This window comes from Globicephala melas, chromosome 5 (genome assembly GCF_963455315.2).
Source record: "Globicephala melas chromosome 5, mGloMel1.2, whole genome shotgun sequence".
Lineage (NCBI taxonomy): Eukaryota > Metazoa > Chordata > Mammalia > Artiodactyla > Delphinidae > Globicephala > Globicephala melas.
In genome coordinates, this window is record NC_083318.1 from 4,384,339 (window position 1) to 4,410,550 (window position 26,212).

Genomic DNA, 26,212 nt, shown 5'->3' on the forward strand with positions numbered 1-26,212 from the left:
GAATTTGAACCACAGGAGTGAATTACCTAGGTCAAGGAAAAGAAGTGATCTGTTTGCCAACTGGTCTTCAGTACTAGACTGAACTCTCCCTCTCCCAGGGCAAGGTCAGTGTCTTGTTCATCCAGGTCACTTACCTTAGCGATGGGCACAGAACGTGTAAATGTTTAATAAATGTTTGCCGAACTGAACTCCACTAAATTTTTGAAAAGGATCATAATTCATGTTGCTGGGTACAATTCTATTAGAAATCCTACCTTCTAGACCACTTGCACTGAAACAGATTGGCAGCTAGTGACTTAAAACAGAGCTTGGCCCTCTGTAAAGACTGCCCTCACTCAGGAAAGGAGGGGAAGACGACCCTGGCAGGAGCTCCCCAAGACCGACAGGTAGTGTGAGAGAGTGAAAAGGCACAGATTCTGGCCCCAGCCTGTCCTTTCAGGCCACCCTCAACCTTTCTGTACCTCAGATGAATCTCTGAAGTTAGCTCCAACCTGGCTCTGAACTGTAAGCGATTCTGCTGAGAGACCAGGGCTGTGAGGACCGAGGACAGCTAGGATATCGGACAACCTCAGTGTCCTCTGAGGACTTTACTGGCAGCTAAGACCTTTCAAGACAACCCAGAATTCTGGTAACACATAAGTACGTCAACGTACTAGAAAGCTAAGGAACATGGTAATGGTATGATGCAGAATCTCACTCCTTTCCTCTTTTTCTTTCTTCCCAATCTGGAACCAGGTGAAATACAAAGTACATAAAGGAATTTTTAAGGAAGAAAAGTGGGGCAATAAACAAACAGATAAGACCTAACAACATTATTTTTTGCTGTTGTTCTGAGCAGTTCAGATTTCAGCGTTTCAGTGGGGTTCAACTCATGTCTAAACATCCCCAGGCCAGCTCATGGGAGCACTGACTCTCGAGTTGCCTGTGGGGCTTCCGACCATCACATGCACTCAGGGCCACACGTCAGCACCTAGCTGACAAATGAGTAAGGCATGACCTGTATCCATAAGGCGCTTATAATCTAATGAGGAAAGTACATCGATGACTCATGAAAAAGGGCAAATGCAATTAAAAGAAGAGGCATAGAGCACATGAAAATTAAAAGAAGGGAGAAATGATTTCTGATGCAGGTGGGGATGCAGCAGGGGAGAGAAGAGGAATGAGGGATGCGTCAGTGGGAGACGTGGGAGCCTGAGGGAGCCTCATGGTACCAGTGGGACTGAGCCATGTGAAGGGGGGTCGGAGTGTGCGGGGGGGGGGGACAGATGGGAGGAAGGGCGACACAGCTGCTCTCCAGCCACAGGTGGCCTGACTTCTAAACACCTCCAACTGTCTTCTTAAAAGCTGCGCCTGGAAAAAGGCCAGGCACTGCTATATCAAATAATGGCTGCAAATGGGCAGAGCACTGTGCTTTTTCTGTGAAACAGGTTATTGCCTTAAGTGTTATCTCTTGTACACTCACTCAGTTTAACCTCGAATCATTTCTTAGGAACAGTCAAATGGTACAATGACTCCCATTAACAAAGCTATTACTATTAACCTCATCTGATAGGCTGACCCGTATCATTCATGTAACCTCAGGAATAGGTACTTTGTATAAAGCAAAGTCCACCTGTACGGGTTTTGTAGAAGCTATTTTGTTGCATTTGGATTGTGGCTTAATTTTTACATGTTCCACGACAAATTTTAGAGAATTCTGCAGAGATGTAATTTATTTTACATGTAAAACATAAGTTTCAATAAGCTAATCAGTGTTTCAGAGACAATTAGACAGGCTTCCTATGTAAAGAAACCCTTTGCTGCCACTTCTGAAGAGCAAAGGACTGTCTGAAGAGTAAATAGCGACTTCTGGATTCATCAATTTTTGAAAGCTGGAGCACTTATATGCCAGGCTTTGCTTTAAGCATAGTACGTGCACCTTAAGACAACACGGAAACATCTCATATCCTGATTTATTTAAAAATGTCTTTGCAGAAAATGTCTACTGTCCAGTTCAAATTTATGAATATCAAATCCACGTTAAGTCCTTCTGTAAAAATCCTCAGAATGCTAAGTTTTAAGACATTTAAACTAAATTCCCAATAATTTAACCCTATCTTTCACTGTCTGAAATGACTGTTCTTTAGAATTAAAGTCTGATCAAATGCTTTTACCAAATACCAATACACACTGACACATACCTCTTCCAGCTGTCCTGAAGAAACTGGATTATCTTCGTAAGCAGGGAACTGACAACCTGCTTTGCAACTGCAAAAATTATTAATTTCTTCTTCACATTGTGCCATTATTTTACAATTTGCTTCTGAGCTTTCTAAATCGATTTCCAGAGACTCATTCAGGCTACATTCCAAACACTGATTCTGCTTTCCTACTGGCAGAATCCCAGCTGATTCCTCCTGGGAATCAAGTGATGTTTGAGCACTCTTTTCCATTCCAGATTTTTTTAACCTGGGAAGGAATTTTCCAGACTCAAGCTCTGATTTTCCATAGTAATGGCCTTCCTTCTCTGCATCTTCTTCCAGTGGTTTGAGATCTGCCTGTGGATCTTCAAATGCATCGACTTGAGAAGGAATGGGGATGTTTGCTTCATCTTTTTCAGATTCAAATTCTGACTCGCTTCCTCCTCCTGGGGACAGTTCAGATGCAGAAATTGGGCGAAAGTGAGTCCTAGGAGAGATCCGAATAGCCCTGTATTGTGTTCTGTCAACGCCGCATATCCTGGGGTGGAGAACTTCACTGTCTGAATCAGAGCAGAGGATTGATTTCGGTTTAAAACTAGGACTGAACGATGCAATCCCTTCGGGTTCAAACGAACATTCTACATGAAGAACTTGTGAAAATGGATTGCTTAAGTCAAAGGAAGAGAATGAATATTCAAGTCCAGGATCTTCAACTTGAAAGTTACCACAAGCTCCTAATAAGTCTTCATGGAAGATAAAAGAAAACCCCTTATTCAATCCGTTTTCCCCACTCTTCGGCTGGTCACTCTGCTCAAATGACACGAAGGGTTTCCATAACTGCCTGTGGCCAGGAGCGAAACTGTTTCCTGGGGTCATAAAGACATCCGTGCCAGCTATTGTGACCACGTCGGGAGCTGCACACTGTAACAGACTTCCTTTTGTGTGACTGGGTGGCACTACTGCCCATTCCCCATCGCTATTAAAGGTTTTGAGCTCTCCATAAACTCCTCCAAGAATGAACGAGTTCTCTTTATCTTGGGCCACATCCCAAGGTTTAGAGGGGGTAGTATAGTCACCACCGTCCACCTTTGATAGCTCACCGGAAACAAAAGCTCTTTTCTCTGGGTTCTCCTTCTGTCCCTCCCACAGATGATATTCTGATCTCTGCACAGCCTTGTTAGGCTCCTGGAGGGGCTCCATTTTAGCTTCAGCATCCAAACAGCAGCAGTAGTTATTTACATCTGTCGAAAACAACTCATCCTCGATCCTTTCTACTTCTACCACAGCTACAGAATTGCTATCTGCCATCTTTGTCCAAATGTTTTTAATAACCCCTGAGCTGTAGCCATCTCCACGTGGGCTGCTTTCACTACATACCTGTGTAGTCTCAAAGCTTTTGTTTTCTGTTTTTTGTTCTAGCTGAATACCACAGACAGATTCTAGCTTGGATTTTTTTTGGAAAACTAATGTCGGAATTTCTCCTAAAGTTCTACTGTTCTGCTGGCAAGTTTCATCTTGCAAAAAATCTAGAAGTTCTTCATCTACATAATTTGACGAGACTCTAGGAACTACGTAATTCATATCGTCTGCGTTAAACTGTGTGGATTCTTCAAACTGAATGTTTAATGTCTCATTGTCTGAACGTGTTTCTTCTGAATGGGACCATGGACTACAAGTTCTTGTTGAAAGATTAGAACAGTGTTCATTTTCTTCAAAGGCACTATTTTTGGTCCATATTAGTAATCTAGACTGTGTTTTTCCAAGCACATTAGCACTAGAATCTGTATTTTCATTTCCCAAGTTGAGTGTTTCAAAAGAAAATGGTAAAACAGAATTACTGCATTGCACTTCAAACACTGAAAAACAAGAGTTTATACCAGATCCTTCATTAATATCTGAGAAGAGCTCTTGATTGCCAGCAAGCAAATGCGGATTGAGCACTGTGCTGTCTAAGATCGGGGAGAGTCTAATTGGAGAATCTCCTCCAAAACTCTCCCCGTCGGCATCGCCAGAGCTGGATGAACAGCACTCCCAGAACTGAGCCAGACTGCCAAGGTCTTGCAGGAATAAGCCCTCAGCACCCACAGAGCTGGTAGAATCTGTCCATATTGCACGTTCCCCTTGCAACTCCATTCCATCTAACACTATGCAACATTCTGCCTCAAAATCTGTCTTCTCTTTGCTTTTCTGTCGAATCATATTCAGAATCCGACTTTCTCCTTGCGTTGTTTCTGAGGCACCAGGATCCAACATGGATTGGTCAATGTCCACTTCATAGAAGTGTGTTAATTCTGATAGATGAATGTCATCCAAGTATCTGCTGTCCTCCGGTAGAGGACAGAATGAGGTCCCCGTGAGGTCAATATCCTCATTTATAACTGCAGGCATTTCTACAAAATGACCATCAATGAAAGTACCTGCTGCGAGGTATGTTTTATGAATATTATTGTTGCTGATACGAAGACCATGCACTGATTCAGACAATTCTTCTACTGCTTCTGAGGTCAGATCACTTGTATCTTGCCTGTTTCGGTATGTGGTCTCTAGTTTACTTTTCCTGCTCAAAGGAACAAAATACTCAGCAATCGGTTCGGTGTACCACAGCGGCTCCTCTTTGTACTCTCTGTCGGCTCTGCTCTCCAGGTACAGGTCTCTCCCTTCGGTGCTGCCGGCGTCTTTCCTGCCCATCTCCTTCAGCGGCCTTTTAGCCCGCTTGCACAGCTGTTTGGTGGAGCCGCCGCTGCTGCTGCTGCTGCTTCCGGCATGCACGCTCCTTTCCGCCTTTTCGCCATGCTTCAGTGAAAGCCTGCTCTGCCCATTCCGCCCTTTTCTGCTTCGGATTTCTCGTGTCTTGTGTCTCACTTTCACACACTTCGTGGATGCTTTTAATTCTCCCTGATTACCACTTGAGCTCGAGCCTCCTTCGCTGGAGCCGGAAGACCAGGAGCGAGGGCGCATCTTTCCTTCAGGCTTATGTCGGATTTGCTTTTTGTACAAAGCAGGCTTCTCCTCACCTGTGCCATTCCTAAATTTGTTCTCCTTCTCATTTTGACTCTTGCTCTGGGTTTTCCCGTGCACAGTGGTGGGCATGTCGCTGCTTCTCTCCTCGATGAGCTCGCCTTCGCTGTTGCAGTCCTTCGGGGAGGACGTGTCTGTGCTAGCTGGTGGGGCTGTGGACGACGAGGAAGAGCCAGGGCAAGAGCAGACTGTAGCCTTGTTCCACACAGTCAGGATTTCTTGCAGGCAAACTGGTTTCTCAGAAAGTGGTGGAAATGCTTCATAGTACCTGAAAAACAAGTAGAGAGTTCAAAAGTGGGCGCTCAGACGTATCAGATGTAGTAAAAACATCACCGATCAGAGAAACGGGATATTTCATTTCAGTAGAGTCAGTGTTTACGTCACCCATGAATTAGTAACTTCTTAAAAATTAATAATACCGTAAAATATACTTTATACTTAGTTCTATGGATCAAGCACCCTTACATTCAGCAGTGAGATAAGCACTATAGGAATATTTAGAAAATACGTTAAGATGACTTTGATCTTTAAAATTTGGATTTTCATAAGTCACTAGTTACAAATTAATACAGTGGAAAGAATGTAATATTTTGATACGAAATATCTGAATTTGAATCTCAGCTCAGTCATTTACTATGCTTGTGACTTTAAGCTAATCATGTAATGTCTTGGTCCATTTCCTCACCTGTAAGATAGTGATACTATGACTTACCTCACAAGGCTGTTATGAGCACTGGAAACAAATGTAGGTGAAAAGCTGGATAGCAAAGCAGTCGAGGGCATGAGCTCTGAAGCCACACTCCCTGAGTTTGAATCCTCACTCTGCTATTGCCTAGCTATGTGACCTTAGGCACGGTCCTTAACCTCTCTGTGGCCTAGAAAACGGGGTAATTATAGTATCTATCTCACAGAGTTGTGAGGAGTAAAGGAATTAACATGCGAGATGAGTCAGTGACTGTTATTATCGAATCTTTTCTCAGGAGGCAAGTGCAATGCCCAGCATTAAGCAGACCCTCAGAAATGGCAGGTTTCTTGGAATTCAAGTGTTTAGAAAAGGGGATGCTGGTGAGGCCTAGAACAATCAGACAAAGCGGACCACAGCTGAGCCTTGATGTTCCAGCTACGCAGCGGTCTGGCGAGTACTGTGAGGCACGGGAACCTGTGTGAGGACACGAAGATGCTGTGCCTCGTCAGACCAGCAACCACTGGAAACACACGGCAGGAAAACCAGGGAGGCTGGCTTCAGAGGGCTTCAACAGGAAAGAAGCGTTTTCAGTTTGCTAGGAAACTGGTAGCCACTGAAGATTTCAGAGCAAGACAGACTGACAAAGGAAGACTCGAGAGTCAGGATGGCTACCAAAGTGGGGGTCATTCTAGAGGCAAGTCAAGCTCACACATGAAGTGATAAAAGGCCAGGTGTTCAAAGGGCCTATACTTGACTCTCCTTTTCAGTCTAGACCAGAGCTGTCCAATAGAAATATATTATGAGCTTCTTAAGTACTTTTTAATGTTCTAGGAATCCCATTAAATGGGAAAGTAGAAAGTGAAATTAATTTCAATAATATATTTTACTTAACCAAATATATCCACATTATCATTTCACATGTAATCAACAGAAAAAACTATTAATATAGTGTTTTACATTCTTTTTAAATGAAGTCTTTGAACGCTGATGGGTATGACACACACGGCACCTCTTAGCCTGAAACAGCCACATCGCAAACGGCCAACAGGCCGCACATGGCTACGGCTACCGTGCTGGACAGCACAGCAACACAACCAAGTACTCTTTTTCCCTTAAGATTTAGAAGTTGAGAAGATTCAAATAAAATGTATAATAAGGAAGTCTCCTTACAATGCTGTCAATTTAAATATGAACCATCTACAAACAAAGACAGAAAAGCATCTTTAGGAAACAAGTCGGACAAGGTCAATGACTTGCCCAGTTCCTTCTGTAATCAGCAAGGGGAACTTGGCTTCCTTGTGTATAAAACAAGGACAAGCCTAATTGCTTACAGCTGTCTCAAAGGACTGGTGTGAATTTCAAAAGTGGTATATGAATGGACCATAAATGGCCTTGTTTGTGTCATTCCGTGAATTTCACAAATATTGATTCAATATGCGTGAAAAAGATAAGACCTTCTTATTCACCTTTGAATTCTCAGCGTCAAGCACACAGTAAGTGCTCAATAAATTCCTGAATTATAAAATATCAAACTAAATAGCATATGACAAACAAAAAACTGTAAACCATGTAGCAGTCATTTGTCTGATTTTAACAAACACATGCTTTATTACTGAATACAATCTTACATACATTTCCACTTGATCCTTTGCTGTAGGGGATAATTCTGCCTCTGGAGAGGGAGACCCCTCTAACTTTTTGTGAATCTTCTCTTCTGTTATGAAACAAAAATTCAGAAAGATTTGTCTTATATTTAGTTAATAAATGCTCCTGTCTTTTTCTTAAGTAAATTTAATCAGAAATTACATAGGCTTTTGTGGCTTTAAAAGAACTCTACACCAGTTTATCTTTTTAATAAAAATCTATTTCTTAAGTGTGCCAGAGGGAACTCTGGCTAAACCACATTAACTTTGGGCTGAGAACGGAGAGAGGTTCACCTCATCACTGACAGAGGCTCTAGAGGCACTTAATTAAGAGAATGAAATTCCCTGTGTACTTATTAATTACACCAGAAGGAGAGAACACCTGTTTAGATTCCAAAAATATTTTCTCACAAAATTCTGCACTCACCGACTTTATACTGCCTCATCTTGACTAACACTAATCTGTAAAGAAAGTTATTACAATTAGCTCTCTGTTACTTAACATCTAGGTGAGGGCTATGTTTCAACTAAAATAGAAGCAGAGGGCTATACTCTTAGCTTAGCTCATGATACTGCCCTCAGATTAGAAACAAATAAATTGTGCCCTTATTAAAAAGAAGGCTCGGGCTTCCCTGGTGGTGTGGTGGTTGAGAGTCCGCCTGCTGATGCAGGGGACGCAGGTTCGTGCCCGGGTCCGGGAAGATCCCACATGCCGCGGAGCGGCTGGGCCCATGAGCCACGGCCACTGAGCCTGTGTGTCCGGAGCCTGTGCTCCGCAGCGGGAGAAGCCGCAACAGCGAGAGGCCCGCGTACCGCAAAAAAAAAAAAAAGATGGCTCAAGGCTTGGTGGGCAGCACAATGACCATGAGGAGGACATGTAAAATAAAGATCCTTCACTTTAATAGGTCACTCTTACTCTACGGGCTTGCAGGAAAGTTGAGAAAAGCAGCTGTGAGGGTTCACGCATCAAAATGACTCAATGAGCTTGTCAAGCCTGCCTTTCCAATAACTTCAAGAGTAAAGGCAAAAGCTCCTTCCAAACCTAAAATAATTAGCTGACACCTTTGCAGGCCCTGAAGTCAACAGGCAAATATTAACTTGGGGGGTGGGGGGGAGGAGAAGGATGGGAAAGGTAAGAGATTATTGCTCCAGATCCCTGAGCTTCGGTTTGAAGACAAACACAATGAAACGTCTCCTTTCCATGAGGGCACTTGTGGATTAAGTCATCCCTTTGAGGGCAGGGATCTATCGACCAGTGATGGCTGTGGAATGACCCAGAAGCCACTCACAGCTAAAGACAGAGCGTGACACTGGCCTGGTGACACACTGAATACGAAGACTTTGCTCCTGTTGCCTCTTCTTTCTGATCAATTCCAAGATCTGGTGGCTCTACCCACTGTGCGGGGATGGCCCTTGGAGGCGGCACCCTCACCTTGCTGGCTCTGCAGGTCCTTCAGCCTGGAGCAGAGCTCCTCCACTAAAGTCTCGATACCAGAGCTCTGCGTGGGAACAGAAAAGCACATAGTTTACTGCCAGGTATGTAAGAGTCAGGTATTTGTACACTTTTGTCTTAATATAAAAGCTTTACAAATCTTCCATGTTTCAAAAGAAACACATTATGAATATTTAAATGAAGAGTTTAAAAACTATAGGTTTCTAGATTCAATTTAGTATACGTATTTTACTAACAAAGTATATTCACCGGCACTTACTGATAAAATGTGAAAATACTAATGTACCTTCCAGAGTAGCTTCTGTCTTCCCAGGGATACAGCATCTTGCTCACGGGGGAGCCTAAGGACCTAAATGCCCATCTTACGGTTAAAAGTCAGTCGCTATCAAAACCATTATTCAATATCTGTACAAGCGAGGGCTTGTACGAGACTCAGTACAAATTAAAATCACAAAAATCTCCTCGTGGTCCTCTAGGAGTACATGGTCTAAAGAAAACAGGTGACTTTTTCTTTTTTTTCTCTTAAAGCGAACACTCATGACTGGAACAAACAGAGCAGGTGGAAAACATATGTCATTACTGCAAGCGAATGTGAAAGCTTTACTTTAAGGGCCATGAATAGGGTATTAGCCTCTGTACAGAACTGGGGTAAAATTTAAGGAGAGTGCGTGGAAGAGTCTGAAATTGGGAGGAAAAGAATAAGAGCCAAACTCTAAAGAAAAATGAATGATGGAAACAGGCATAAGCAAATCTTTTACTATGGAGACTTTTAAACTTTTAAAATTCTCTATTTCTCACAGGAGGAAAGAAAAATCTTTTACAAGGTACAAAAAAAGTGAACGCATTTCCTAGGAACTTTTTGTTTATTCAGTGGCTGAAAGCCCTACTTAAATTGGAATCGAGTCTCTCTAGGTGGTCACAACCCGAACAGGCACAGGACTCTGCCTCCTGTCGTCCTCACAGGGCCTTGAGGGGCTAAAAATAGACGCTACCCCATTCACCTCACACAAAATGACTCAGCAAAGTATTACAGATATCCTCAACAAGAAACCGCAGTTACACAGTTTGAGCAGCAAGAAAGATTACAATGAAAACAGCTAATTGTAAACATTGATAGTTACAGTCTATCCACATCATATCACAGCTTTTTACAGGAGACAGGACAAAAGAAGAAAGGGAAATGGGCCAGAGGAGAGCTGTCCTTTCCTTAAAAATTCCTAAAAACCATGGCAGATATTAGTCATAAGCACAACTCTGACTACACAATTCCATCGGAAAGATTCTGCTTACCATAATGTTAAAGGTGTGATGAGTATGGCCGTTTTATTCCACTTCCTCCAGACCATGAACCTAACACCACTGTCAGCTGACTCGCGGCTGCACGCTGGTCTGTACAGCAAGCCTGTGTCACTGTGTTTCTAAAGCCGGTGCCAGTCTCCAGGGCAGAACACCAAGCCCTAGGGATTGCTTATACGACTCCGCTCGATCCTCTGCAACGGCGGGCCACCTACTATTCTCCATAGAGCGCTCATTACAACAGTCACCAGATGTTACTTTTTACGCTTTGTCTTGGAAAGCACCTCCAAGCAACTGTAAAATTTAGCTGTTCTGGATAGTAATGCAGCTTAGAAGTATATACATTTGCTCTCATATATAAATGGATAATAGACAACACGCTTAGTCCTCGACCCTGTACACAAGAGCAAGCTCTACCGACCCCGATTCTGTCTTCCTTGATTCCTGAAGCATCATAATTGTATTTTTTCAAAAAAATCATTAGACCACTGGGTTATCATGATAGCAAACTGAGCAACAAGAAGGGGTGTCAGAAGCAGCACCGGACCCTGTCGTCTCCTGGCAGGCATTCTGAGGTGTCGACTTGGCGCTGTTAATGAGAAACTATGTCCGTTTCCCCAACTATGATATTAAATACTAGATAATTCTGTTAATCATACTTTAACAGTATACCATATCCGCGAGGGCATTCAAGAATACTGAGAGCCTGCAGTACATTATACTCATACCTTAGTGACAGCTCTAAGGGGAAACAATGCCGTAGGTGAAAAAACACTAACATTCTACCACGTAACTCATGAGCTGCTTTTCCCAGCTGTAAGATGGCTGATACCCACTTACCTCCCAGTACCAAACCAACATGAGAAACTGCTCTGCAAACCACAGGACCACTCTAAAATTCAAGTTATGGTACCCAAATCTGAACACCGGGGGGCGCACACACAGAGCCGGGCACTTTTCAGGAGATGTTCAATAAGTGGTCTTCCAGACGCATGACCATTCACGCGTGTACTTCTCTCTCTCTCACACACTCACTCACTCACTCTCAGCAAATGGTCAGGGCCCCCGACGGCCAGGTAGGACACCCGGAGAGATGAGCTCCCTACCCTCAGGGAGTCTACCCTCGAATAACTGTTACTTCTCACAGCTGGGAGATGGCCGGGGGCAATGTATCTGGGCCTGCATTCCTGCCTTGCCCATACTCACTGGGCAGTAGGGTGCAGCGCCACGCCTGGTCTCTGAACACCTCCCTCTCAAGATTCCCGAGGGTAAACTAAGGTGATGTGCGTGTGAGGCACCCCTCAGAGTGCCTGTCACATGGGTCACCTAAATACTGGTGCCCCCTCTAGACTGTTGATTCGTTTCTCACTTCCCAGAGTCTCAGTTTTGGATTCACTGCTTTTTAAAATGCCTTGAGTGTTTGCTCTGATTTGAGTTTGAGGGTGGAGGAGTAGGAAAGGTAACTAACCTGACCCAGACACTGCAGAGTCCCCTGGATTCTGGGGACTCCACGGTGCTGGCACTGCTGCCTTCCCTCTCCTAGGCTACAGGGTGGAGCCACTTCCGTGATGATGCAGCCCAGGTCAAACACTGCAGCTACTGTCCCACTGCTTCTGGGAAAGATTTTTATTTGTTCCCTGATAAGTTTCTATCACTTCCCATACCACAGCGTTTCCAATGCTTCTCCCCCCTCTGCGCTTCCCATCCTTCTCAACTACTGAACTTAATCATCAGCATCAAGGAAACAAAGGCAATCTGACGTATTCTCCGTAGTCAAAGGCTTCTGTAGCTATGTTAATCATCTCAAAGGTTAATCTTTTATGGAGAACGCTTTGGGACTGGATATTGCCTAAATGCATGACAGGCAGTTCCACACCAACCCTGTGATCATTAACCAATGTGGTTCTCCGGGGCACTCAAGCGGTCCATGCCGCTGGGAGTCAAAAAGACGTGGGTTTGAACTTCACCTCAGGGTTAGCCACATGGCCGCCCTTAAGCCAGTCACCTAGCAAAGCCTTACTTTTCACAGCTGGAAAATGGGAGCATACCAATGACACTTCCAAATAGCTGGGTTTTGAACTCCTTGTATCGGTCCCCTAATTTCTTTTTTCTTTCCTATTTGCCATTTCTTCGTTTTTTGCTTTTACTTCCTGGCAGATTTTCTCAGCTATACCTTCCAACCCTTCTGTTGAGTTCTTTCATTCCCATTATCATGTTTAGAATTTTCAAGAGATCATCTTGTCCCTTGGATTGTTTCTTCTTTGCAGCAACCTTTTCCTCAGAGAGAAATTCCCCAATCTTCAGAGTTCTAGCAGACAGGGAGAAGAAAGGGGTGGGAATTCAACAACTTGCCAACTTTCATTTAGTCCCCAGTTTTCATTATGGTATCTCATGCTTTCCCTCAGAGGTGCCTGGTGTCCTAAGCCTGTCTGGCTTCCATCTGTCACGAAAGTACCTGTCAGGATGGGGAAAGCCTGGTAACCTCAGTGAGCCACGACTCCTGGCACTCAACCCTAGTATAGGTCCCTCCCCCAAATGTGCTAGGATTCCTCAGTGAGACACTAGCAAGTGTGATGCATGCCCTCTCAGAATGCTAACTCCCGGGCTCCATCTGCCGTAGACAGAAGCCTAAGCTAGCCACGCGGAGAAGGTCACAGCTCCTAGCTATCCCTCCTGAGGTGCCAGACAAGCTAAGAGAGCAATCTTGGATGTTCCGGTCCCAGCTGCCAATGACTGCAACGGTATGAGACCTCAGACAAGACCAGCGGGGGCCTCCCTGGTGGCGCAGTGGTTAAAAATCTGCCTGCCAATGCAGGGGACACGGGTTCAACCCCTGGCCCGGGAAGACCCCACATGCCGCGGAGCAGCTAAGCCCGTGCACCACAACTACTGAGCCTGCACCACTACTGAAGCCCACGTGCCTAGAGCCTGTGTTCTGCAACAAGAGAAGCCATGACAATGAGAAGCCCGTGCACTGCAACGAAGAGTGGCCCCCGCTCGCTGCAGCTAGAGAAAGCCCGCGCACAGCAACGAAGACCCAACACAGCCAAAAATAAAAACAAATAAATAAATTTATTAAACAAAAAAACCAAACAAACAAGACCAGTGGGACTTCCCTATAGGTCCAGTGGCTAAGACTCCGTGCTCCCAATGCAGGGGAGCCGGGTTCGATCCCTGGTCAGGGAACTAGATCCAACACGCCACAACTAAGAGCCCGCACGCCACAACTAAGAGCCCGCATGCCGCAACTAAAAGGGCAATGAAGATCCCGCATGCGCCAACTAAGACCCAGCACAACCAAATAAATAAATATTAAATATATATATATATCAATAGTTAAAAAAAAAAAAACAAGACCAGCAAAAGAACCTCCCAGCTGAGCCCTACCCAACCCACAGACTTGTTAAGTCAATAAATAAAAGAGCACCAATAAGACAACTGAGAATATATACCAGCGTTCATAAACTCATGTCTTCAGTGGCCAGGGAAGTAATACAAACATGTGACAGCCAGGTATAATGCAATAGGAAGCAGTGGGGCACGTGGTTACGTGGATGGAATAAACATCCATGGCCTACAGCCATTTAAGGATAATTTTTAAACAAAAAATCCAAACAAACAAAAGGCTGTCTCTGCCAAGGCACCCGCATGAGGGCTGTGATTCCCATCTTTAAACACAGGAGGATCTACAAAAATCTACCCAATGGCTTGCCTCCAGCTCTTATTTATATTTGCTCTCTAGAATGTGGTATAGAGGAGGAGGGAAGTATGCAATGGATAAATATTACTGCACACCTACTATAGGCCAAGGCGGCATAGAAGAAAAGATAATCTTTCTGGTTAGGTCCATAGCTTTCATCAGATACGCAAGCCTGTAACGCTAAAATGGTGAAAAAAACAACTGACTTTAATGTAGCAGTCTGATGCCTAAGTATATACTCTAGACAAGGCACTGTACATGTGCACAAGGGTGGGAGCACAAGAATGGTCCTTGCTGTGTTCTTTATAACAATCAAAACTGGGAAACAACTGAAAGGTCCATTACCAGAAGAATAAATAGCTTTACAGTGTTACAATGGACATTTAGCAGTGAAGAGAAATTATAAGATCATACTAGTAACATAGATAAATCTTTCAAAATGTTAACTAAAAGAAGCAAGTTACAAAATACATAGAGTATGATACCATTCATATAAAGCTAACATGCAAAATAGTCACACATTTGTGTATCCCCCTCAAATAACATTTAGTAAAAGTATAAAGATGTGCACGGGAGAGAGGAAAACCAAGTTCAGAGCACTGGTAACCTTGGAGAGAGATGGAGAGAAGTACCACGAGGAAAGGGCACTTGCGGGGCTCAAGCTGTTTTCACAATTATGTGTTTCTCAAGCCACGTACACAGGTGCTCACTGTTCTGGTCTCTGTCCCTCCCCGCGTCTGCCTTCCCGCCCTCGCACACTCGGTTTGTCACACCCCACTCAATAACCCCCGCGTACGCCTCTTTTTATGCCCTTTTGCTCACCTCACCCTCAGATTTTTAGAGTAGCCCCTCCCACTTGTTTCCTTTTCCACACCCTCACTTTCAGCATTTAATAGTGTAGGAAATTTCCTATAAAAATCCCAACTTTCTACCTTTTCTAAAAAGAGAGAAGACCTGGCACCACCGGGACGGCGTTTCCCACAGGCCAACCCGCTCCCCACCACCTCATTCATTTAGCGTCCTACTCAGCCCCTGGAGACATGCCAGACGGCAAGCTCTGGCCAAACAAGCCAGTGGTCTATTGTTCAATCTCCTCCCCCAAACCACCCAGCCCATCAACCCCAGACACGCATATCCAACTGCGTTTTCAAAATCTCCACCGGCCTCTCTCACAGGCATCTCACACCCATCCACCCACAAATTAGTGCTTCTTCCCAATTTCCTTTTCCTCAGTAAATGAAGATTCCTTTCTTGCAGATGCTCAGCCCCAAAACCTTGGCTACCTTCTCTGCCTCTGCCCTCTTCCTCCACCCTACATTCAGTCTTGTCAGCTCTACCTTCAAAATACATTTAGAAACAAGGTCTCGCCCTCATCGGCCTGCTGGACTAATAAGGTAATAGCTCCTTACCTGCTTTCTCTGCATCTGCCTCTGCCCCTCCATCTACCCTGCCTCGCCCCAACCCATCTACTCTTAAATGCAGCAGCCAGCAGCACCTTATCAGCATTTAAGTCAAGTTACATCACCCCTCTGCTCCAAACTCTCCAACTTTCGAGGCTTCTCAGAGGAAAAGCCAAGTCCTCATAACGGCCTACAGGCTTCCTTGAATACCCAGCTCTTTCTATGCCCAAGGAGATAAGGCCTAGGCTTCCTCACGCAGGGTTGGCTGTGACAACACAGCAATTGTGAACATTCTTGGCTTTAATAACCACTGGCTTCTCAGGGGTCTGGCCTGTAGAGGGAGCACAGCATCACCTCTTACAACGTGGACAGCGCACCCAGACGGGCGCTGCACACATCTAAGGGCTCAGTAAATGTTAGTTACCATTGTCTTGATGCTCATTATCCAGAATGGATAAGTTCAAATGTCAGCATGCAAAGAAACAATGTACATGGTCAAAATTAACCTTGAAAGTAAATTGCCATAAATGACTTTACATGTATTTTATATACAACCCTGTACAGCATATAAACAAAACATACGCAAAATATTGAGATGTACTACGTACTTTTACTGGCAAAAAGAATGTTACTGGTGAACTTAGCTGAATGTGAAAACATGAGCAGTTGCAATAAGACTTCACTGTACTGAGGACATAAATCCTCTACAAGACGCTGAATAACCACAGAGCAAGTCAGTTACCCAGGGTAAGTTGCAGTGCTGTTACTTTCAAGACTAACTTAATTGAAATAAGTTATCATTGCATCCTAACTTTATTCCCCAAACAGGGCCTTGTTGAGTTTCTAATATCCTAACCATTCCCAAAATGGGAGATGAAATACTAGCCCTGATTCAGTTTTAAGTAGCTCAATAAAAATAAAACAGAAATATAACTAATTATTAAAAACAAAAACAAAACAATATGAAAAGCTCCAACTCTGGGGAAAGAGAAAACAGAACCAAGTAAACTTGAGGATTCAAAAAACAACAGTCCGCACAGTTCCACTTTTTATGTTTTTAAAAGGGAGAAAGGGAGGTGTGGATATATGTAACCACATCAGGCATGTGCCATGCCCACTGGTAAGAGAAACAGAACAGCTTAGAATAACATCACGTAACTATAAAATGCCCACCTGGGGGAGGTCTGAGTGGCCTATCGCTGAGTCACAGCACCGTTCTTATTTACAGCCCCCATTACTAACTGCACTCAAATCAAATGCAAAATGTTATAGCAAAAAATGAGTACCAGGGCTACCCTGGTGGCGCAGTGGTTGAGAGTCCGCCTGCCGATACAGGGGACACGGGTTCGTGCCCCGGTCTGGGAAGATCCCACACGCCGCGGAGCGGCTGGGCCCGTGAGTCATGGCCGCTGAGCCTGCATGTCCAGAGCCTGTGCTCTGCAACGGGAGAGGCCACAACAGTGAGAGGCCCGCATACCGAAAAAATAAAAAAGTGAGTACCAAAGAATTCCATTTTATTTGCATGTGTAAACGAAGAGTATTAGCAAAGGCAGTTTCAGCTGGGACTTAACAAACAACAAAGCCCATTAAAGGTCATGGTCCCCAACAGGAATAAACAATGGCTCACAGATGTTCACGGGTGTTGCCAAACTACCATCAATGTATAAAATTAAATTTGGACATAACTGAGTTTCCTTATGGTTTTGGTGACGTTTCTCAGATAAATATTGGGCTGAGCGGGTTCAGAGACGTGCTGAAATGCGGGTACAACTTGATGCAAGGATTAAGCGGAGGCACAGCGTCCCACCACAGGGATGTAAAACTGCAGTCAGAGAAGTCTACCATTCTATTTAAACCATGGCGGGCGAAGAGTCTGATAACTCTGGATGCTTTTACAGAAACAGCTAACACTGTAGCTGTAACAGTCACACATGCACACACGAAAGTAATGAGAAAAGAATTCATCTCACATGTAACTCAGAACATCACCTCTACCTACCTACCTAATAGAGTGATAGCATCACCTATGTTACTGTCTTGTGATTATGTCATTAACATTTTAAGCAATTAGACTGTAAACTTGTTAGTGGCTTTTGACTCTGATCAGTTAGTAGTGACTACACAGAGCTGCACGAAGAAGGGGTCTAAGCTGGCATTAGAACTGGGTGGGAAAGCAAAGCACAGAATCGCGAACATTACCATCCTCAGTATTTAGGGAATGAACAACACACCCACGTGCAAACATTCACTGTGGCAAAAATATAAGATAAAATAGAACTCTGCATTATAATTTCCTACATAGGGCCTTCTTTGCTCTCTTCTTTTCACTGAAGCCACCAGGCAGATTCTAGCGGGAAAAAAGCTAGCCTACAGTTCATAAGTGACCACAGTGAATCCTTTCCATTGTTACAGGCCATAGTTAGAGAGGGTGCTTTTCAACTTCTTTCCATTGGCTCCCAAGAGCCAGGTGAGCTGTCCTAAGGGGGCTGTGCACTGATGCACACACAGCAGGCGGCTCGGGACAGGGCTCCGGGGCTTGAGGACTTCCTACTTCCTTTTCATTCTGTCCCCAAGCACTCGGCTGAGCTCCTGGTGTACGACTGGCACATTCACTTCCTCAGCCGACTTTAATTTGGTAAGATTAAAAAAACAATCCTTATTAGGAAAAAGAACGCAGTAATTTTTAATAAAATGAGAAGGAAAGAGTTAGGACAAATATGCTTCATTGGGTTTGAAAACAAAAATCCCGCCTTTGACAGCCAGGCAAAGGAAAGCATTTTCTAAAGCAACAACTTAAAGAATCAAAGATCTGTGCAAGCCACTCTCCTCCCCTGCACTGTTTCTACCTGACACCAGTTCTTTGTTGGCACACATCATGCTCAGCTAGGATGAATTACACACACTCAAAAAGCTGTCAGAGGAGAAGGGTCTTGCACTGCACACAACAAGATGCCTGTGCTCCCCCTTTGCCCACAGCTGATTTCAGCTGTCCTTGTTTTTCAGTCCACTTCACTATGAGTCGAAGGCTAGAGTCATTTCTCAGCAACTTTGGTCCGAAGCAGAAATAAGATCCTTTCCCAGATTGAAACTCCCTACTAATATTTTCCTCCCCACCATGACTCAGCAGTAGCTTTTTTGGATTTTGCTCAAAGAATTTACCTGAACTAACCTCTCACTTTTAAAAATCATCTCCATTTTCAATTCCTTTAAAAGCTCTGAAATCCTTTACCAATCTATTACCCCCTTCAGTGTCACACAGAAAACACCTTTTGGGTAACTGTCCAACCACCCCCTTTTCTCTGAGGACTGCTCATCACTCAGCCCCTGTTGAAGGAATGGACCTGCAGGCAACTCTGTCCCCTCGCCACAGCTTATCAAAGCACAGGTGGACAACCGGCCCAAGCCTAGCAAATCAGATTCTCCCTCAACTGAATGGGGCTGGGTACCAGACTTCAGCAGTCATGCTGGGCTGGGGCTAGAATGGTCATTTTTTCACCATGCGTGTGCCGAAGCAGAGAAAGCCAGACTTCAGGTAGAGAGGGAATGACCCAGAAGCACAGAGAGAAGCAAATGAGAGACTGTGGGTCATTAGAGAAAATGACTTCGGCTGCCAATCATTTGGTTCCCAGTTCAGGTCACTCCCCAGGCTGCTGCATTTCCAGCACTGGGTTTCAGTGAGATATCCCTGTAACCTTTATGTATATTTCCATTTTCTCCTAAACTAGGTTAATTATGTTCCTTCTCTTTGTAACAAAAAGGTACCTAAGATAACCACATGAGTGGTAACTTCCAAATTCCTATCCCATAGTCTATGAGGCAGCAGCTTCAAGAAATCAGAAGTTAAAAAAAAATCCAAGAGGTGAGGGAGAGGAAAACAGTGGGAAGGGGAAAAAGAAGGACTGGATGAAAGTGGAAGACGCTTTGGAAACTGAGGTTCAACTAATTCAAGAGAAATGCAGTACCTTCTACACGACAGGCACTCACTCTGCCAGGCACCAGGAGATGCAAAGATGGGGAACTCACAGTCCTGGCGTCCAAGGAGCACAGTCATGAAGGGAAGACAGAAAAGCACGACTGCGTTTAGGATGTGAGGGTAGGCACCAGGTACCATGGGCACAGGCCAGGGAGTCGGGCTCCCACAGACAACTCTGAGCAGGATGAGAACACACAGCTGGGAAGCACTGAACAAGCTTTCACGGCTATGTGTGGTAGGTGGGAGACAAAATAGAACTTCTGCAGATTATCAAATGCAGCAAAGCTGGTTACCCCCAACATCAGACCGCTTGATAACTTAATTTAGGAAGGAAGTTTCTGCAGGTCGGAAGCTGCTCTCCACACCTTGTATGAATCTTCTCAATTTAACTTTGAACTGTAAAGGTGCTTAAAGCACACTATCTCAAATAGCATGGTAAAAGCAAAATAATTTTCCAAGCAGTTATGATCGCAGAGATTTTATCTTATAGTGAGCAACAAAGAATCAGCGTATTAATTTAAATAGCGATTATGCTCTAAAACTATGGCGTTAGTTCAGGATGCTGAAGGACATTAAGAAATATTTTACATGAAACGTTAAAAGGTCACTAAAACAATCTTATACTATTTTCCTTAAAAACAAACAAAAAATTATGAATCAAGCAAACATAGTGTTCTTAAATGTTAGAACTGTTTTCCCACTTCTAGCAATGTATCCAAAATATATACATATACACCATGGAAAGAGCCACGCATGAAAATATTCTGGAGAGCGTAACACAGAACCAAGAGCACTCTCAATACCCAGTAATAAAGAACATATCAGGCGGCTACTGGGATATTACTTGATGAAACGTAACCTAGCCACCAAAAAGCATAAAGATAAGGTATCAATAACAACAAAATGAAATACATGTTAAACGGGGAAACATATATATAAAATTTTATGTATTCTCCAACTACAACAGTACATAAAAAAGAATATGTTATATAAAACTCAATATATATAGAAAAATACTATAAAGGAAAACATGGCAATGTTTACATAACGGTGGTGAGATAATGAGTACTTTACTTTTCTAAGGTTTTTTTGGTTAAGATGTATTATCGGTAAACTTTTAAGACACACCACCTTTTCTTCTCCCCTAAGTATTAGAAATCAAATGTAAACTTACTTCATCAGAAGCAGATCGAAGACACTGGACAGCAGCCTGTTTTTTCATTTCTTCTAAAGTTAGATCTGAGCACTTTTTCTTACTCTTTCCCCATTTCTTATAAGCTCCTTTTTCCCAGCCCAGGAAGATGTCATTCTCCTAAAATAAGAATGGACGAGTTTCAATGATCAACGCTGAATAACAAGTTTCAAACACTATTATTTCCCACATACTTACACATATATTCCCCTACCAAATTATTTTCATTCACAAATTGGTATACACTAATAAATTAAGAGACCATAGGACACTGTCAATCAGAGCACTTCAGAATAATCCTTTTTTGTTTGTTTGTTTGTTTTTGTTTTTTTACAGTACGTGGGCCTCTCACTGTTGTGGCCTCTCCCATTGCGGAGCACAGGCTCCGGACGCGCAGGTTCAGAGGCCATGGCTCACGGGCCCAGCTGCTCCGTGGCATGTGGGATCTTCCTGGACCGGGGCACGAACCTGTGTTCCCTGCATCGACAGGTGGACTCTCAACCACTGCGCCACCAGGGAAGTCCTAATCCATTATTTCGATATCTGTTACTGAAGTAATTATTATTTAGGATTTATGATCTCAATAAATCTGACCCATTTATATTTATAGAAAATGCTAATAAACTCATTCACATGTAAATTCAAGTGTTATCATTTAAATTTCAGTATAAATTCTAAACTATACACACAATTAAAGGTCCTCTTTTCTGTACTTCCCACTCGTCAATAATGACTGCTCATGTTACCAGCAGATTTTCTTTTCTTCCCCCGCCGCGCCACACGGCATACAGGATCCTAGCTCCCAGACCAGGAATTGAACCCGTGCCCCATGCAGTTGAAGGGCAAAGTCCTAACCACTGGACCGCCAGGGAAGTAAGTCCCTTACTAGCAGATTTTAACATTTAACAGGTGAATGGTTCATTCCTGTAACTTGCAGTCTAAAAAACAACAGATATAAAATATTTTATGTATTTTAAGCTTATTTTCCCCTTGACTATATATGCCTGTTATAACAACTAAGGAAAACTGGAAAAGCAGGAAGAAAGCAAATCATCCACGATCCTACCACCCAGTGAAAATTATAACAATTTGGTCTGCTTCATTTGGTCTTTTTCACATGCTTTAAAAAAACACATGATTGGGGCTTCCCTGGTGGCGCAGTGGTTGGGAGTCCGCCTGCCGATGCAGGGGACATGGGTTCATACCCTGGTCCGGGAAGATCCCACATGCCGCGGAGCGGCTGGGCCCCGTGAGCCATGGCCGCTGGGCCTGCTCGTCTGGAGCCTGTGCTCCGCAACGGGCGAGGCCACAACAGTGAGAGGCCCGCGTACCGCAAAAACAAAAAACAAAAACACACATGATTGAATTCACACTATTTGTACAATTTTGTACTTAACTTATATTGTAAACATTACCCCCATGTTACTACAAGTTCTTTGGTTATACAATATTCCAAGATGTAGGTTTACTTTAACTCCCTAAACTGGGACTTGAGTATTTTTAATTGCTTTGCCACTTCATTTTGCCCTTCATTTGGTAAATTATTATTAAAACCAGTGGACAGACAAGAGGGGGAAAAAAGATTAGAAAGAAAGACAAAGGCAAAATTAAGAAAACTCCTTAGAAGAATATTTGGCCTACAGTGGGCCCTCAGGAAATAGATATGAATTAATGAATGAGATGGAAGAAAGGAAAAGCACAATAATAATAAATTCAAAAGATCTCTTGGATCAAATCATACACCATCAACTGTGTAGCCAATCTTTACTGTAATCAAATACATAAAATTACTTTCATGCCACCAGATAAGAGTGGGAGGACCCCTCCCCTCTATACTCATCATGATTAACATACTTTTTACTTAATTTCTTGGGCATGTTTGCAGATCTCGTGAACCCGAAAAACATATTTGCTGGCTGAGTGGTGTCAATTCCATTTGCCAAGGGAAAATGTGCTTGATGGCCAAGTAAGAACTCTCAGTATATTTCCATTTATCTAATGTGTTTGGCTGGATAACAGCTGAAACCTGACATTCCTTATCAGTGATATCTTCTGGAGATAGAGCTTGTTCTTTCACAGGAGCAGAAACAGAACCATAACAATGTAGATTTGAAGCTTCTGAAGACAGAGGAAAATGTTATAATTTTCCTCTATTCACAGCGTATAAAACAAAGAAGGTAGAAAAGTTCTGTGTAATTACTGAAAACAGGACTCCTTTCTGTTTGAGTTGCTGAGACTGGCTTTCTCTTTACTCAGCATTATAAACATGTTTCTCTACTGAAGCTATATATATATATAAATGTTTTTAATATTTATTTATTTATTTTTATTTATTTTGGCTGTGCCAGGTCTTAGTTACGGCATGCGAGATCTTTTAGTTGTGGCATGCAGGATCTAGTTCCCTAACCAGGGATTGAACCCGGGCCCCCCATGTTGGGAGCATGGAGTCCTACCCACTGGACCACCAGGTAAGTCCACTGGTGGTCCACTAGTGGAAGTCCACTACTGCAGCTATATTAAAGCTCAGCAGGGTTAATAACACATTCAAAGGTCCAAATAAAGTTTTATTATACAGGCAGAAGGGCTTTTCAAAATTCACATGGACACACAGTCCTTCTTGAGGGCAGTTTGACAATACATATCAAATATCTTAAACATGCATATGTACTTTTGATCAATAATTCTACTTCCGGGAATTTAGCCTAAGGAAAAAAAATCACCAAAGTGTGCATAGACTTAGCTACAGTGATGTTGATCATATAGCTGTCAATAACTGCAAACATGTAGAGAAAACCTAAATGTCAAATAAGGAGGACTTGGTTAATAAGTTATAATTCATCCAGGCAATTAGATATTACAGCCATTAAAGAGATTATGAAGTGTATTTACTGACATGGGAAGCTACTCACAATATATATAAGAGAAGTAGTTTATACAACAGTATGATCTCATTTTTGGTTAAAATACACATGCACACCTATTAATGTGCATTAAAATGTCTGAGAGAAATGTACTAAGAGGCCACCAAGGAGCTCGTCTCTTTGTGAGCAGGAACAGGAATCTATAACTTTTCTTGTAACTAGGTCATACTCCTTTAACAGTCGAAAGTTTTCTGTTTTTTTTTTTTAATGGAATACTCGTAAGTCAAGAATAGAGAAATGAGAAGAGCTCCTGTAGCTGTTCACCTAGAACACGTGTCTGGCACTCGCTTTGTCACAAACCATAAAATTTGCTTTTTAAATATACAATTCAGTGGTTTTTAGTATAATTCACAGGGTTATGCAACAATACCATTATCTTATTTTCTTTTAAATTTATTTATTTATTTATTTTTGGCTGCGTTGGGTCTTTGTTGCCGCACGCAGGCTTTCTCTAGTTGTGGCGAGCGGGGGCTACTCTTCATAGCGGTGCGCAGGCTTCTCATTGCGGCAGCTTCTCTTGTTTCAGAGTTCGGGCTCTAGGCATGCGGGCCTCAGTAGTTGTGGCTCGCGGGCTCAGTAGTCGTGGCTCACGGGCTCTAGAGCGCAGGCTCAGTAGTTGTGGCACACAGGCCTAGTTGCTCTGCGGCATGTGGGATCTTCCCGGACTAGAGATCGAACCCGTGTCCCCTGCATTGGCAGGCGGATTCTTAACCACTGCGCCACCAGGGAAGTCCCGCCATTACCTTATTTTGAAACATTTTTCATCACCCCAAAAAGAAGTCCTGTACCCACTAGCAGTTACTTCCCATTCCTCTCTCTCCCAAGTCACTGGCAACTACTAATCTGTTGTCTCTATAGATTTTCCTATGCTAGACATTTCATATAAATAGAATTACACAATCCATATCCTTTCCTGCCTGGCTTCTTTTGTTTGGTGTAACGTTTTAAAGGCTCATCCGTGTTGTGGCATGTATCAGTACTTCATTACCTTTTATGACTAAATAATATTTCACTGCATGGATGTACCACACTTTGTTTATCCATTCATCCACTGACGGATATCTGGATTGTTCTCACCTTTCGGTTATTGTGAATAATACTGCTGTGAACATTCATATACGAGTTTTTGTATGCACACATATTTTCAATCTTGTTGGGGATATACCTAGGAGTGGAATTGCTGGGTCACATGGTAACTCTATATTCAACCTTTTGAAGAGCTGCCAGACTATTCTTCAAAGCAGCTATACCATTTTACAATCACACCAGAAGTATATGAAGATTCTAATTTCTCTACATCCTCACCAACATTTGTTATTGTCTGTGTTTTTTATTTTAGCCATCCTAGTGAGGATGAAGTGGTATCTCATCATTTTCCCTAATGACCAATGAAGTTAAGCATCTTTTAAGGTACTTATTGGCCATTTGCATATCTTCTTTGGACAAATGTCTATTCAAATCTTTTGCCCATTTTTAAATCATCTATTCTGAATACACATCCCTTATCAGATATAAATGATTTACAAATATTTTATCTAATTTGGTTTTTTAATGTTCATTTTATTTATTTATTTTCTTTATCATTATTATTATTATTTTGGCTGCGTCGGGTCTTAGTTGTGGTACACGGGATCTTTGCTGAGGCATGCAGGATCTTTTGTCACGGCGTGGGCTTCTTTCTAGTTGTGGCGTGTGGGTTTTCTCTCTCTAGTTGTGGCACGCTCTGTAGTGTGCGGCAGGCGGGCTCTCTAGACGCGCGCAGGCTTAGTTGCCCCGCGGCATGTGGGATCTTAGTTCCCTGACCAGGGATCGAACCCGAGTCCCCTGCAATGGAAGGCGGATTTTTTACCACTAGACCACCAGGGAAGTCCCTATTTTATCTAATTCTATGAGTTGTCTTTTCACTTTCTTGATGATATCCTTTGAAGTATAAAAGTTTTTCACTGTGATGAAGTTAATACATTGATATCTTCTTTGGCTGCTTATGCTTTGGTATCTAAGAAACCACTGCCTAATACAAGCCATGAAGATTTACTCTTATGTCTTCTCCTACGTTTTATACTTTTAGCTCTTATATTTAGGTCTATAATCCATTTTCAGTTAATATTTGTATGTGGTATGAGACAGGAGTCCAACTTCATCCTTTTACACATGGTTATCCTGTTGTCCCAGCACCTTTTGCTGAAGACTATTCTTTCCCCCATTGAATGGTCTTGCTGGAAACTACAAAGGTTTATTTCTGAATTCTCAGTTCCATTACATACGGCCAGCCATATGTATGCCAGGATCAAACCATCTTGCTTATAGGAGCCTTGCAATAAGTTTTAAAACTGGGAAGTGTTAGTCCTCCAACTTTGTTCTTCTTTTTTCAAATTCTTTTGGCTATTCTGGGTCCCTTGCATTTCCGTATGAATTTTAGGATCAGTTGCCAATTTCTGCAACAAAGGTAGCTGGGATTCTGATAGGGATTGCCTTGAATCTGCAGATCAGTTTGGGGAGCACTGCTATGTTAACAATATTAAGTCTTCTGATCATGAACATGGGATGTCTTTCCATTTATTAGATCTCTTTGATTTCTGTCAATGATGTTTTATAATTTTTAGTGTGCAAGTCTTACACTTCTTTTGTTAAATTTATTCCTACATATCTTATTCTTTTTCATACTATTGTAAATGGAATTTTCTTAATTTCATTCCTTAGGATTTTCTATACACAACACCACGTCAGTATGTCAATAGAGATAGTTTTCGT

At 42.9% G+C, this 26,212-nt stretch overlaps 1 protein-coding gene across 2 annotated transcripts in view; it reads right to left on the minus strand.

The window, feature by feature from the left end:
- The window catches only part of KIAA0232 (KIAA0232 ortholog), an 89,374-nt gene that overhangs the window by 13,327 nt on the left and 49,835 nt on the right, over positions 1 to 26,212 (minus strand). For both annotated transcript variants that reach the window (XM_030876873.2, XM_060298928.1), the window contains exons 3-6: positions 20,523 to 20,660; positions 8,959 to 9,025; positions 7,516 to 7,597; positions 2,181 to 5,466 (exon numbers count right to left, since the gene is read on the minus strand). In XM_030876873.2, coding sequence (XP_030732733.1) covers positions 2,181 to 5,466; positions 7,516 to 7,597; positions 8,959 to 9,025; positions 20,523 to 20,660 — 3,573 coding nt within the window. The remainder of the gene's footprint in view (positions 1 to 2,180; positions 5,467 to 7,515; positions 7,598 to 8,958; positions 9,026 to 20,522; positions 20,661 to 26,212) is intronic.